The sequence below is a fragment of the Typopeltis vanoorti genome, chromosome 2, assembly GCF_054136105.1.
Source record: "Typopeltis vanoorti isolate ZY-2024b chromosome 2, IOZ_Tvanoo_1.0, whole genome shotgun sequence".
Taxonomy (NCBI): domain Eukaryota; kingdom Metazoa; phylum Arthropoda; class Arachnida; order Uropygi; family Thelyphonidae; genus Typopeltis; species Typopeltis vanoorti.
In genome coordinates, this window is record NC_143550.1 from 5,091,143 (window position 1) to 5,107,623 (window position 16,481).

The following is a 16,481-nucleotide window of genomic DNA, read 5'->3' on the forward strand; positions in this document are numbered from 1 at the left end:
ATGTATATAATATTCCTCTTGTGAATACAATCAAAAATTCTTAGGGTGGTTTTGGTTTCACTGCCCAAAATGTAAGAACAATATTCGAAGGTCAGACATGGGATTTATAAAGAATAGTTGTTGAGCTGAAGAGTAGTGTTTTGAAGGAAAAAGAAAAATGGCAAGCATTTTGAAAGCTGAGGAGACTATGGATATGTTTATACTGGATAAGCTAGATGTAAAAGTCAATCCAAGAAAAGCAACGAATTTTGACTGGAATTTGGAACATTATCAAAAGTAAGAGAGAGAGAGAGAGAAAAAAAAAGTGAAGTGGGATCTTTCTTCTAGATAATAAAACAGTACTGTGTTTTGATAGCATTGAAATTCACTGGATTATCCTCATCCTAGTTGAGAATGGTAGGAGATTAGTGTTTGAGACACAAGTTATGAAAGATCTTTCATAAAGATTTTGATCTTTCATTTTGAAGTTTAGAGAGAGAGAGAGAGGATCATTGAGGAGGAAGAGCATGTGTGAGATTTCAGAACCATGGGATAATCCAGGATTGATAAATCAAATGAAAGGAGGCCATTCACTGATACATGCACAATGAATGACCAAAGAGCAAACCGGCTATATAAACGCTATATCAGCTAACTGAAAAATTGCCACTTAGCTAATATAATGTAAGACCTGTGGACATTTACAGCCTAGGGTTGTTTCTGATTGCCAAAGTTTCTGTTATATACTTTAATCTTTAAAGGTACCTGTGGCATGACTATAAATAATAAATTACACGATAACCACATTAATTAACTTTCCACAAAGAGCAAGCTGGCTCTACAAATGTTATATCAGCTAACTGAAAAATTGCCACTTAGCCGATATAATGTAAGATCTGTGGACATTTACAGCCTACTGTGGTTATTGTATAATTTATTCTTTATGTTATACACTTTGTTTCATTATTTTGAAAATCTAGTACAAAATCATTTTCAATACATAGTGTGTGATTATGTTGTGTAGTGTGTGAAGCAATTTCAGTTGTTGGACTTTACAGACTTGTATTCTTTTATGTCTCCCCACCTTGTTTAGTGGTTTTATATAAGCAGTCCAGAATTGGGATATTGCAATGTATAAAATATTCATATAATCAGAACCTCAGTGATCTCATAGCTGATCTGATGTGTGCAGAATTGCTTAGTTGGGTTTCTGAAACTGATTCGTTAATTCTCTCCGTGTTGGTTTGGTACATTGATACATTTTTAAACAATATGAAAGGACATACTTCTCATATTGTTTAAAAATGATTTAAATGGTTTTTATATTATTTTGTTTATTCATATATGATTCATATTGAATTTATTATTATGCTAACTGTCTGATATTTCAAATAGCTTGAGCAGCACGAGGCTGCCATTAAATTTTACATTGCAGAAATTGGAGACATGATGTCTGAATTCCTGAAGAGTTTACTTACTATCACTGTTGAGCAAAGTAAAGGGTTACAGGAATGTCAGATCAAGACATCTAGAATTGCCTTTCAGAATAATCAGCTGTATAAGGTAAATATATGAAACTGAAATTATTAATGCTTTTGACTATTGAAAAAATTGTAATGATTGTATTATAAAATAGATTTATTTGAAAGTTTATTTTCCTTTTCTTCAGTGAGAAAATAGTTACTCCCATCTCACTCTCCATGATTCAAAATATATTGTAATATAACTTCAGCAATTCTGTTTCAGAATTGAATATATAAGAATGAGTGAGTCACCCTAAAAATAAATAAGTAAATAAATAAAAAATAAACTGATTGACTTACACATTCTTCTAAGATAGCTGTTAGAGTCTTTGATTAATATTGTAATTTACACATTCTTCTAAGATAGCTGTTAGTCTTTGATTAATATTGTAAGAGGTGATTTTATAAAAGCATCATGCATTTAAATCTAGCAGTTTGAATATAAGTGCAGACCAGACTAGTCCAAATCCTATCCTTGCTTGGTGTACCAGACAGAACATGTTAATATAAATGGTACATGTAAAAAAAAAACTACGGAAAATGTTTCTTTCTTTGTTCATATGTGATTCAAAGATATTACAGGTATTATTAGTATTTTTTCTTTCACTCAGATGACCATTTTATTATTATTATTATTATTATTATGTGACACCTCCAGGGAGTCTAAAGACTTATCGAGGGAGAGTGTGACAACAGCATCGAATGATTGATACTCCTTCCAACTACTAACCGCGCTCAAACTAGCTTAACATTTTGTGAGCCATTAGTATAGTTCACCCATTGATTAGAGGTCCCTCGACATTTCTACGCATGTCAAAAAAAGGAGAATCCATTCCGATAATAGGGTAATCAATCTGTCCTCTGGGATGTGTTTTTATTATTACAGGTCGGAAAATTTAGCTTTTCTTTTACAAACATTGTAGTTTTTAAAGTGTAACTATTTTGCTTGTATCACAGTTGGAAAAATGTACGTAGAATATTAACAAAATTAAAAAAGGTATAGCATAAAACAGAAATTTAACTAAGTTTATTTTTAAGAAAGTTTTCTATAAAATAAAAATAATTATACAGAAAAACAGAAAATTTTTCAAATGAACTTAGATATTCTAAACTTACAGTTGAGAGAACTGAGACACTTTAATGTCCTAAACCGATTAATTATTTATGACTTGTTGTGACTCTTTTAACAAACCCATGCAAAAAAAGGTTGGAAAAAAATACCATTATCAAATCCTTTTAATCTTCATAGTCATCTGAATCGGTGTCCGTATCACCATCACTTTCACTTAAGCTGATCACCAAAGGTTCGCATAATTCTTCAATAATTCTGTCTCTGTCCCAATACATATTTTCCAATGAGGTGACATGAAAGCAATATTTTCCCCAGTTTTGAACTGTAATACTTTCAATTGCCTGTTCTGAAAGCTTAAAATGTTTCGACATGTCAATATCTCCAGTTACGTTGCGATGGCGAATGAAACTTTTCACTTCTGCCCAAACATACTCAATAGCATTAATATCGCAATGATATAGTGGTAGCCTCAAAGCTAGAAATCCATGCTCTTTGAGCATCGTGTTGAATTTAAATAGTTTAGCTGTGGGCGAGCTTCTTTTGACCAAATTAAGCAATTCAATTTTTTGCATATCTGGGGAATGAGAAATGTTATTTGCAGAGAGCCAATCCATAAGAACTTGCTTCTTATTAGACCAATTTGGAACTTTGTTTAATCGAATAGAGGCATCATCAATGAAGAGTTATCAATTATAACAACAGCATTTTTAGGAAGGTTTGGAATCAGTTTTTCTTCTGCCCACTTTTCGAAGATTGTAGAATTCATTTGCCTATGGTAATTGACTTTGTATAGTCAATTGACTTTGTAAGTTTGAATTCGGTAAAAAACCCATTTCTCCACCCGCACACAAAATTCTTATGCACCATGAGGCATTTCCGGTTTGTAGCACTCCACATTCTTCTGTAGACTGCCAACATTTTCCATAAGTTAAATTACTATCAATCCAAGTTTCATCTAGATACACAATCGGTCTTTTCTCCTCCCTGAAACGTCTTATTGCTCTCAAATACGTTCTAGATAAAACAATGTCACTTCGCTCCATGATAAGTTTCCTTTATTCTGGGACTTTTTAAAACAAAATCCGATTTCATGATGTATTTTCCTTAAAGTTTCTCTTTTCCAAGGAAAATTAATTTTTTCTTTAAGCACAGGAATCAATTTTGGAACAGTTGGCACTTTTTTCTCGACCACGTAAAATTCGTGAATAGTTCTTCTTATAATGTCTACATCAAAATCATTCAAAGCTGTAGTTTCGATGGTTTTCTTTACTCTGACACTTTTTTTTTTTTTTTAGGAGATTTAAATTTTGGCTTACCTTCACCTTTTGATTCCCTACGAATTCTTATAACAGCCGACCCCAATACGCCTGCAATTGCACTTGCACGTTTTATGACTTGAGAAAAGGGAACAAGGAGACGATTCTTTTTTTGCAGAATGTCAGCACATTATTCAATATTCTTTTGCAAGAGCTACTGAAACGTTTAACAACAGAACTTGTTGACTGTACTGGATCCATCATACAAATTAATAATAAAAAAATAATGCAAAAAAGCGACAACAAAAATCAAGCTAGTACTAGTACAGCGACAGACAAGAAAGCACATGATTTCGCATGTTGGTGACCAATTCGTAGATCCTTCATTTCTTTCTCCCCTTCAGTATGAATCAACTATTCTTGGCAAAATGCCAAGGAGAGATCTACAAACGGTGGGTGAACTATACCAGAGGCTCTACCAATCGACCAACCTTTGTTGGCAAAGGTTGTATTTTATTTTATTATGTATATTACAATTTTGATGTGATATCAGTGTAGATCACAGTCTGTAATATTTATTATGTACAATTCAGGAAAGATTATGATTTTGAGTACTATGGCTTTAGAAGAAAAGGAGAGCGGGCCCTATTTTCCAGTCTTCTAACATTTCAAATTTCTTGTATATAAGTTCTTGGACTGTTAATATTGGGTATGGAGAAGGGAATTCCATGTATAATGAGGAGTTTTCTCTCTTAGGGGTTAGTCCAAAAGGAACCTCCAAGATCCCACTTTCCATAAACTTTTAATTTTGTCTTGTCTGCATTAATACTTAATCCACTGCTTTTGCTAAATTTTTTCAAAATACCAAAATATATATATATGGAATCATGATCCTTCAAAGTTACCACTACATCATCAGCATATGCCAATACCTTATTTTCCTTTATAGTTGAAGGAACTATGATGCAAAGCCAAACGGCTATTTTTTCTGGCGAGGTTGATAAGTAAAGGGGATAAAAATCCCTTATTGTTTTTCAGCCAGTATGCGAAACTAAGATCGAAAACTATGATCTAAACATTTCATGCCGACGAACTGTCGGCGGATCCAAGCGTAAGTGACCACTTGGTAGTGCCACACCAGGGCAACTCGATGCAAAGGTGAAGCAAGCTCCCTCACTATCCTTGATATTTTCTCATAATGTAAAAACACACAGCTCCTAGGAGTTGTAGAACTGCTTTACATTATGAGGAGAGGTCACTACCCAGACCGGTTTCAACCTTTTTTGAGGTCTCATCAGTGAGTAGCTAGACCTAGATAATATCAAAGTTTAAGTGAAAAGAACTTACATACCTTCGCTATACGAATGCCAGAAAGGTGTGCTACTATATTATATTATAACATATTATAACTGTGATGCAAAGCCAAATGGCTATTTTTTCTGGCAAGGTTGATAAGTAAAGGGGATAAAAATCCCTTATTGTTTTTCAGCCAGTATGCGAAACTAAGATCGAAAACTACGATCTAAACGTTTCATGCCGACGCACTGTCGGCGGATCCAAGCGTAAGTGACCACTTGGTAGTGCCACACCAGGGCAACTCGATGCAAAGGTGGAGCAAGATCCCTCACTATACTTTGATATTATCTAGGTCTAGCTACTCACTGATGAGACCTCAAAAAAGGTTGAAACCGGTCTGGGTAGTGACCTCTCTTCATAATGTAATTACAGTATTACATTCCCTAGGGGCTGTGTTTTTACATTATGAGAAAATATCAAGGATAGTGAGGGAGCTTGCTCCACCTTTGCATTGAGTTGCCCTGATGTGGCACTACCAAGTGGTCACTTACGCTTGGATCCGCCGACAGTTCGTCGGCATGAAACGTTTAGATCGTAGTTTTCGATCTTAGTTTCGCATACTGGCTGAAAAACAATAAGGGATTTTTATCCCCTTTACTTATCAACCTCGCCAGAAAAAATAGCCGTTTGGCTTTGCATCATAGTTATAATATGTTATAATATAATATAGTGACAGACCTTTCTGGCATTCGTATAGCGAAGGTATGTAAGTTCTTTTCACTTAAACTTTGATATTATCTAGGTCTAGCTACTCACTGATGAGACCTCAAAAAAGGTTGAAACCGGTCTGGGTAGTGACCTCTCCTCGTAATGTAAAGCAGTTCTACAACTCCTAGGAGCTGTGTGTTTTTACATTATGAGAAAATATCAAGGATAGTGAGGGAGCTTGCTCCACCTTTGCATCAAGTTGCCCTGGTGTGGCACTACCAAGTGGTCACTTACGCTTGGATCTGCCGACAGTTCGTCGGCATGAAACGTTTAGATCGTAGTTTTCGATCTTAGTTTCGCATACTGGCTGAAAAACAATAAGGGATTTTTATCCCCTTTACTTAGTTGAAGGAACTGTTATTCCTTGCACACAATGTGTATTGTTGACTTCCTGTAAGATAGATTCAAGAACCAATGCAAAGAGCAGTGGACTGATAGGGCAAAAATTCAAAAAGGACTTGCTTGACTCCTTTTTGAATTTTTACCAGCTCTGACAGGAACCCATTAACTAGGAAGCAGGTGGTTTGCTGGAGGATGTGGAATAGAAAGGGATGCCGGACATTATCAAATGGTTGAGTAAGGTCTACTGATAGCACTGCCATCGACTTCTTTTTCCTGTTAACACGTTCGCTGCCAACTACGAGTGTACTCGTAGTTCGTAAACCAGCCCCACAAGCCAGCTACGAGTATACTCGTATGACGCTTACCGCCGGCAACGAGATTACTGTACTGACCTTGAAGAAGTGAAAATGCTTGGCTTGTGGAGCTAGCATCAAAACTGTGTATTCTCATAGAAGGTATATGCACAAGCCAACTATGAGTATACTCATAGGACGCTTACCGCCGGCAACGAGATTACCGTACTGACCTTGAAGAAGTGAAATTGCTCGGCATACGGGAACAAACTATGTCGAAGTAGCGTGGCAGCGAACGTGTTAACTAAGCGGATTAGATCACATAGCAGAAATATATTAAATTCTACTGCTCGACCTGGTACTATATACATTTGAGCCTGTTATTGATAATGCAGAAAAATATCTTGTAGTCAGTATTAGATAGAGAAATTGGTCTCCAGCTGCTGATTAAGGTGTGATCTCTATTAGGTTTAAGAATGAGAACAGTATGGCTTGCTACAAATTCACTTGGTATGTGTTCTGAAGTGAGAAAGGAATTAAATAGTAACTAGAATGGGAAGAATAAAATCCCAGGTCTTGCAATAAAGTTCTATCCCTAGACCATCAGGTGCTGGGGATTTTCTTGTCTGGCATTCTTTATAGGCTGTGGTAAGTTCAGATGCTCTAATGGATCTGTCAATCCCATCTTGGTTCTGAACAGGAAAGCCATTAATGTTCTAAGAGTTATAATTTCCAACAGTACTATTGTCTTCAAACAGATTTTTGTAGTGTTTTTGAAAGGAGTCAAGGATGTCTTGAGTGGTGGATATGTCTTCTCCATCAATGTAGATTTGAGTGATAGTCCTTTCTTTGCGAAATTTTGTAAATTGTCTATTGAAGAATGCAGCTAAAGGGCTATCTGCTAAGTGCTGCTTTATTCTCATCTTAAAATTCTTTCTCCACTTGTTTTTTTGCTTTTCCAGTTCTATCTCTATATTAATGTTTCAAATGATGTTGCTACATTTTATACCATTTCATTGATTTGTTACAAACCAGCTTCTCTCTTTATACATGTCTTTTCAACTTTTTCCTTTTGAGGAAAGCCTGTTCCTTTCCCCATGCCATTGTATTCTGCTTTACTGCTTCTTTGAATTTTAACCACATATCCCAATTCCAGGTAACATTATTCCAATTTGAACAGAGGATCTGGAATTTAGTTGAAAAGATCAATGGAAAATTTGGTGGAAGTCTCCATGGTTCAGAACAGATCTCTACTTTTTCCATGCAGTGGATTAGTAGAGAGTGGGGGAATTATTGATGTTGTTTCAGGTGAGCATTTTCCATGAAAATATTTGTAGAATATACAAATTGCAGAGACTAAGCATCTATGTGAGAGTGGGGGGAGTGAGTCAGTAAGAGATAGATCATTTATCAGTCTAATTGCTCTCCTCTGTATTGAGTCAAGCATTTTGAGGGAGCTTTTAGGAGCCCCCACTCCAAATGTGAGAACAGTATTCGATAGCTGGGCGGATTTGCGATTTGTATAGGGTTAACAGTCAGTAGTTTTGAAGTGAAGTGTGCATATCCCACTTTTCCACTCTTGGGGTGTACTCCTATTTTGTCTAATGTGGGGTTTTCAATACAATTCCAGTCTCCAGCTGCTATGATGTAGTGGGCACCATATAAATATGGCTCCAATCCTAGAAGAATTTTCGTCTAACTGTTCCATTGGATGGAGCATAAACATTTATAAACCTTATTACACATCCACAGTATTTCCAATCTATTGTCAAGATTCTTCCTTCTGCATCCCTTTGGATATTACAGAATGACCCAAGGAGGGGGGGGGGGAGAATAAGAACTCCTACTCCAGCCCTGTTAAATCTTCCAAAGCTCCAATAAGAAAGAAGTGGATATCTATCTGTTAAACTTTTTATATCTTTATATCTGCAGAAGTATGTTCCTTGGAAAACAAAAACCTGATATTATGGCATAGCATAAGTTTCCATATAGTTTCTTGTTTAATTATCCTGTAGAATCCTCATATACATTTAATGAGGCAATGCAGAAAGTAGATGCTATGAAGTGTCACTGGTAAGTCTTTAACTTATAAATTTTGGATGAACCCGATGAGGTCTTCACTCTGTGAAGGAGCAATTGTGTAACCTGCTTCTTGTAAACTGTTTTCCAGTTTTTTACAGTTGCTTTCCATTATTTCAATTTCATGCCTATTGGTCTTGATTTTGAAGCTAGTTATTTTCTTTTCATGTAGGTGTTAACTGTACTGAGAACACTTTGAATCAGTAAACTTTACTATATTTTCTTTAATTGTATCTCTTGCCTTCTCTTTATTAGCATGAGTTAGTTCTTCATAATCCATAAACTCTTCTGAGCCTGAAGAGTTTCATTTGATGATCCACAGCCTTCAAACTTTATTGACATCTCATGAGTGCGAGCCAGACCCAGAGATGATACCAATGAAGTAATGCAGAAGGCATATTTTTCTATACAAGTAGCCAAAAGGTGTCACACCTTATAATTAAAATACACTTGGTTAGAGTTAGTTGTTGGACATTTTCCCATTTGGTTATACTGTAAATTAAAAATACCAAGTAGTTATATACTTGGTTTAATTCTTTATCCAAGTGTAAGCAAACAAAGTTGCATCTGAAGTATTCTGAGGACTTAAGCCACTCATATAAAGAAGCTAATGACTTCGCATCACTTACCTTAGTATCCCATAATGCAAAGCACATATCCTTACAGACATGTATAATGCAATGCATTATGAGAAGGACCACTACCCAGACTGGTTTCGACTTTTATTGAGGTCTCTTCAGTGGGACCCATACCCAGAGGTGATACTAAGGTTGAATGCATAAGTAAGTATGCATAAGTCATATTTTTCTATATGAGTATCCAAAAGGTGTCATGCCTTATAATTAAAATACACTGGATTAGAGAATTAAATAAAGGATTTGATTAGAGGATAAGATAAAGGATTAAACTGAGTATCATCACCCATTTGCCTCCCCCACGTCCTTTAGTACAGTTCCTCCAAAAGAGTATGCTACCTTCCATTGATGTATTCCAAATTTCAAGACTTCACATTTAACAAAATTAAGCAGATTTCACCATTCATTGGAAAGCCTTGCCTGAGAGTGTGGTGTCTGCACTAGGATGAGCTGTGTTTGATAAAGGGAAGATCCAAGATGAGTCTTTGACTCATCTTGGATGGGGTCTTAGGGTAATAATAATAATAATGTGAAAACAACTGAATATTCCTCTGCCATCCATTGACAATATCATTAATATAAAGGTTGAATAATACCGGTCCCAGCACTGAGCCCTGTGGGACCCCACTTATAACCTTCTGCCTTCTTGATACTGCTCCTCCATACATACCTCCCTGATATCTATCAGATAGCCAATCCTGAATCTAGTTCACTAATCTGACATCTAAACCCATGGTCATGTGCTTCAACTTAAATATCAGCTTATCATATGGTACCCTGTCAAATGCCTTAAGAAAATCCCCCCCAAAAAATTGCAGAATATTCCTTTCCCTCATCAATCTCTCTTATCACTTAATTATAAAAGACAATGATATTAATAAAACACAAAAGGCCCCTTAATAAATCCATGCTGACTCTCACAGACAAAATTGCCTTCGTCTGTCCATTGCTGTAAATGTCCCCTCACTAATTTCTCCAAAATCTTAATAACTATTAATGAAATACAAACTGGTTTATAGTTTGACACTTTCATTCTACTAACACCTTCCACTCCTTGGGTACTTTTCCCTGGACTTTCATCGAAAGTCCAGGCCAACAGAGCTGTCAGTTCTTTTGTGCATTATTTTAAAACCTGTGACAAAATCCCATCCAGTCCCATTGCTTTATTGACATCTACAATTAGATAAGTACATCTACAAATTAGATAAGTACCAGATCGACATAATAGGGGTGACTGAAACAAAAGCTGGTGAGATCTTTCTGAGCAATAAATACAAAATGTTATATTCAGGCAATGACAATTAAGGAAAAGAAGGAGTAGCCATAGTATTATTATTATTATTCAGGCCTCCATGGAGTCAAAAGACTCATCGTGGGAGGCCCTTTCTAAGAAACACAAGTCTATCAAGACTCATCCAGGGAGGTCTCTCCTAGGAAACACAAAGTCTATCATACCACTCCTTAAACGCATTGACCGTTCTCGATCTTACCACTCCATCAGGCAATGCATTCCATGGTTCAACAACACTCCATGCAAAGAAACCACTCCTCACCCACTTTCTCACAGTTTCCTTTAGTAACTTCCAGGAATGGCCCCTTGTCATGACTCCTTCCCACTGTTCAACTAAATGAAAGAATTCTCCGGTGTCAACCCTGTAATCACCTCTCAACATTTTAAAAGTCTCAATCATATCACCTCTCCTTCTTCTATCCACCAAAATCCGCAGTCCACACTCTCTCAGGTGATTCTCATAACTAACATTGTACAGTCCTGACACCATCTTTTTTTTTTTTTTTTTTAATCAAAGCTAAGTATATACAATGGCGGACACATGTCCAGCCGGTGGAGGAGGAGGAGGTGGTGGAAGAGGAAGTTTTCGTAGTGGATTTGGGGATTCAACACTAAATACGAGGCTAATCTTCTTGAATGGTAGGCAGTCTCAAGTAGAGTGATGTGGGCAAATATCAGAATGGGGAACTGGACAATGAGACTTATTTGTGCCTATGGTCCCACAGAAGGTTCTAATAAGGTAGAAGTGGAGGAATTTTTTGAGGCTTTAGAGAAATCAACTGACACAATGAAAAAGGAAAAGTTGGTCCTTGTTGGGGATCTAAATAGCAGAGTAGGAAATGAATGTCAGTCATACAAAAATATTTTGGGAAAATTTGAAGAAAGGAGCATAGCTAATAATAATGGCAAATACTTGCTGGATTTCTGCTCAAGACATAGGCTGGTTATTATTAACACCATTCGGTGATGGACATTCGATGTTAAGGAATTCGATGATGAACACACTCTCTCTCTCTCTCTCTCTCTCTTTTTGCACTTCTAAACCCTCAGATCTGCTCTATCCCTCTTGTATTAAAACGTACTTCTCCAGGATGAAATACCCTAATAAAGTGCTCATTGAATGACCCCACTATGTCCTTTTCATCAGTTACTTTATATCCATTTTATTATTATTATTATTTTATTCACATAATTGCTACACAGTCAAAACAAGATATCATTCAAACAATAATTTGACCGGTGATTCAGAGCTATTCAAATTCTGCCCTTAAATCTAAGAATAGATCTGTCAGGTAGATCGTAAAATATGGACTGTTCCAAGTAATGCCGTTTTATGTAGATCATATGGGATCGTTTCATTGATGTTTATTTCTTGTAAATAGTTGGATAGCTTTTCTAAAATTGTACCAAATGCATCTATATCTATTGGGATAACTTTATGTTTAAGCCACAGCCAACCGACTTCAATTGCCATATCTCGATATTTAGTAATTTTTTCCATTTCATTGTTGTTACTGTTGTTATTACTAATTACACCGATATCAATAATCCACATCTGTCGATGTTCGATAATTGTGATGTCAGGTCTATTGTGTTCCAAATGCTGATCAGTTTGCATTCTAAAGTCCCAGAGAATTTTTGCTGTTTCAATTTCCAGTGCTGTATCTGTTTTATGCTGCGACCAGCCATCAGAAGTAGGAAAGCCGTATTTTTTGCATACACCCCAATGAATTATTTTGGCCACATGATCATGGCGGTATTTATTATCAGTTTGAGCTATCTTGCTGCAGGCACTGATTAGATGTTCTGCAGTCTCATCTTTTTGATCACATAATCTACATTTGCTATTATTATTAATGTTCAAAATTTTTGCTTTGATTGCATTACTTTGTAATCCTTGTTCTTGAGTGCTAGAATAAATCCTTATGTTTCTTTTTTAATGTATCCATATTGTAGCCATTGCCATGTCTTGTTGACATCAATTTTTTCCTCGGTATCTTGAAGAAATTGGCCATGCATGGGTTTATTTTTCAGTGCACATGTCAGTTATTTTGCTGTTCCTTTTTGTAATCAGATTTGTTTCCTGTTGCTTATAGAAGGCCCTCTTGTGTAATTGCTTAAAGCATTTGCTCAGAGCTATTGTCAATGTAACTTTTTAAACTAATTTCTTCTTCTTCCACAGTCTGTCTCACTTGCAGCAGACCCTGTCTGCCTATTCTTTTTGGTGGATACAACCGGTCAGTATCACTTTGTGGATGTAATGCATGATGTGGTCATTAATTTTCTATTTTTCAATCCAGTTTATCTAGGTCTTCTTTTGTCCAATCTGTTATGCCAGCTATGCATCGGATCACTGGTATAGCCGAAGAATTCATTGCTCTAATTGTGTTAATCCATTTAATTTTGTTTTCAGAACATTTCTCACTCTTTTTGGTGTATTCTGTTGCTGCCTGTTGTTTATCTTTCGAGTGTAGAATATCACTGGCTTCTAATATTCCTAAGTCTTTATAGTATTCATTAGCTGAAATTTCTTTTATATGCTCTTGATCAAAATTAAAATTGCTAGTATCATTAATTTTTCCTCGTTTAATAGATAAAATTACACATTTTTCTAAACCAAATTCCATTTTTATGTGCTGACTGAAAATACGAACTGTGTTTAGTAAAGAGTCTATTTGCTGTGCTGATTTTCCATATAACCTCAAGTCATCCATATACAGTAGATGGGAAATTTTAATATTATATTTAGGAATTTCATATCCAAGTTTTTTTGGTTTTCTTCAAAATCATAGGCAAAAGTATCAAAGAAATATTGAAGAGCAATGTTGATAGGAATCACCTTGGTAAATTCCACATTTAATGCTAATATCTCCAAATTGTTCATTATTGACTATTAAAGTTGTTTTCTATGATTTCATAGCAGCAGCCAGATACGAACATACGTTTGTGCTAATTTCAAATATTTGTAGTGATTTTAGGATTCAGAAGTGTGGGAGGGAATTGAATGCTTCCTTATAGTTATGTTTAAGTTTGTTTTTCATCTTTTTGAATTTCTGTGGATCATTTTATTAATAAGGATCTGGTTCCTCTAGATTTTTGAAAATTATCTTTTTGTTCAATTGGATAAATCTGATTATCTGATATATATATATATATAGGATGAGAAAAAGTACTCCCAGATTGAGTCGCCCAGTCCTGAAATTACTTTTGTTTCCTACACTTGGATAAAGAATTAAACCAAGAATAATATAATTTCTCGGCATCTTTAATTTCTAGTATAACCAAGTGGAAAAGCTTCCAACATCTCTTCCAACATAAAGGTCGAAATCAGTTTGGGTAGTGACCTTCCCATAGGTCATTAGCCTCTATATGTGATCCTTCCTAGTCATTAGCCTCTATATGCAAGTTACCCAGTCCTGAAATTACCATTAACTATATCCCCCCCTTTCATTTTCCTACCCTTTCGGAAAATTCTATATTCTCCAGGTTCAAGTCCTAACAGTATATCATCCTTAGTCAACCAATTTTCACTTATGCCAATTATCTTTGGGCATACTGATTCAATCAATGCTACAAATTCAGCTACTTTATTTCTGATACTCCGTACATACATTAGCATACAAGCATATATCCACTCTTTAAGGCCATCCCAACAGCACAATCAGTCTTTGCTCTCTCTGCTACAGTGTGCTTCTCTCTTCCTTCTGACCATCCCGTTTCTCTCATCCTGACTCTGATTTTCATTTATATTCCTATCACCCTCACCATTTTGCATTGCATCACTTTGCTCTGCTAAATTCATTTCACCATCCTTCCACTGCCTGCTTCTCAATCTCCCCTCTCTGACTCTTAGGTGTACTAATTTTATGGACCCTGTTCACGCTTATTAAATAACAATCGATACAAATGTTCAACACCAAACCCATGCAAATACATCCTATCAGCTTTGAACCATTCTAACTTCTCTTCAAATTCACTCCATACATTCACAAATTTGAACACTCTCTGCTTGGCACAATTCAGCCATCTTGTCATTCAGTATCACTCCTCTTCTTCGTTCACTAATATCATATCTAGGTAGCAAACTAACCTCCTTCATAATGGCACTATTATCCTTCACTTCCTGCAACTACTTCTTCAAATCCCTTTCCACATTCTTTGTCTCTGTTCAAGTCATTTGTGCCCACCATTACCACTAATTCTGATGCCTGTTCTTTCCTTCTTTGCAATGCATCTGAAAGCACTATTATACAAATCTACATGAGATAATTAAAGGAAAAAAATAGTTTTTGTATACCATTCAAATACACTGCTACTTCTCATTGCAATACTACCAACACCTTAACATTTTTATCCAACAATCTGCAATCATTTCTCCTGAAAAAATTCTTTAGGATTTTCTTTGGATCTCAGGGCCAATCTCTTCATATTCCAGCTTTGCCTTCTTTATCCTACTGGTCACTCTCCTGGCCTGAGTCTTCTATTCATGCATCTTTTCTCCACTCCCCTCCTTATATCTTTTCCATAACCTCTTTTTTTACTTGCAGTTTCTATTTGATATTGTTTGTCATCCACTTTACACCAAAATGTGTTCCCTTCTTTACTCGCAGTATACAACTTGCTATTGCTGCTAATAAATATTAATTCACAATATCCCAAGCACTGATGTTATCTCGTCCTTTGAATTCCTCCCTCCATGAAACTGTCCCAAGTTGATATGTTCTTCTTCTTCTTTTCAGCCATTTTCTGTCCACTGCTGGACGAAGGCCTCCTCCAGTTCTTTCCACCTTTCTCTGTTCTTGGCAATGGTTGACCAGTTTTCCTCAATAAACTCTGACAGTTCATCACTCCACCTTCTTTTAGGACGTCCTCGGCTTCGTTTCCCTTCTTTAGGAATCCAGTTCATAAGTATGGTGGTCCATCGCTCATCTTCTCTTTTGGATAAATATCCAGCTCATTTCCATTTTAGTCGCTTGTGGTGAAGAATGATGTCAGTGATGTGAGTCTGGCTTCTTATCCAGGTGTTTCACTTCTTATCTTTTAATGTGATGCCTAGCATCAACCTCTCCATTTTTCTTTGAGTTGTTAATTTATTTGCCAGTGCTCTTGTTAGCGACCAAGTTTCGCAACCATATGAGATGACTGGAAGTATATACACTGGTTAAATGTCTTCCTTTTTAAACAGAGTGGGACATCATCGTTTTGAAAAATGTTTTTCAATTTTCTGAATGCACTCCAGGCAAGTTGAACTCTGCTGTTTATTTCATTTTGGAGTCCACAGTTTAGGGCAATGAGATGACCTAAGTATGTATATGAAGAGACTTTCCAAAAAATTGTTTTCTATTATTATGTTTTTTGGTGATACTAAACGATTAAACATGATTTTAGTTTTAGACCGACTTTTCTGCTTTCATGATATAGGTCTTCTATCATTATGTTAAGATCTTCTGGAGTGTTTGCAAAAATTATGATATCATCTGCATATCTTAGATGTGTTAAGTTTCTGTTATTAATTTTTATACCTAGGTTTGTCCAGTTTATATTATTAAATATTTCTTGAAGGACTGCTGTAAAGATTTTGGGTGATAGAGAGGCTCCTTGTTGGACACCTTTTTTCAATTGATATTTTATTGCTACTCGTGTGAAGTTGGATTGTTGCTGTTGCAGTGAGGTATATTGCCTGGAGGAGGTCCATATATTCTCCAGGAACTCCCTGATTCTGGAGTGCATTGATTATTGTGTTAGTTTTAATGGAATCAAATGCTTTTTCATAATCAATGAAAGCTAAACAGAGAGGCAATTGATTTTCTTCTGCTTTTTCTATTCTTTGTTTTACTGCATGAATAGCATGAATATGATCAGCCGTGTTGATGCCTTTACGGAATCCTGCTTGTTCTACTGGTTGATTTGAGTCTAGAAGAGGTGTTAACCTGTTTGTTATTACTTT

The 16,481-nt window shown here is 35.9% G+C and overlaps 1 protein-coding gene across 3 annotated transcripts in view; it reads left to right on the top strand.

Annotated features, from left to right (window-relative positions):
- LOC150108794 (uncharacterized) overlaps window positions 1-16,481 on the top strand; it is a 499,758-nt gene that overhangs the window by 221,111 nt on the left and 262,166 nt on the right. For all 3 annotated transcript variants that reach the window (XM_090403276.1, XM_090403284.1, XM_090403293.1), the window contains exon 8: window positions 1,375-1,542. In XM_090403276.1, the coding sequence (XP_090259402.1) occupies window positions 1,375-1,542 (168 nt within the window). The remainder of the gene's footprint in view (window positions 1-1,374; window positions 1,543-16,481) is intronic.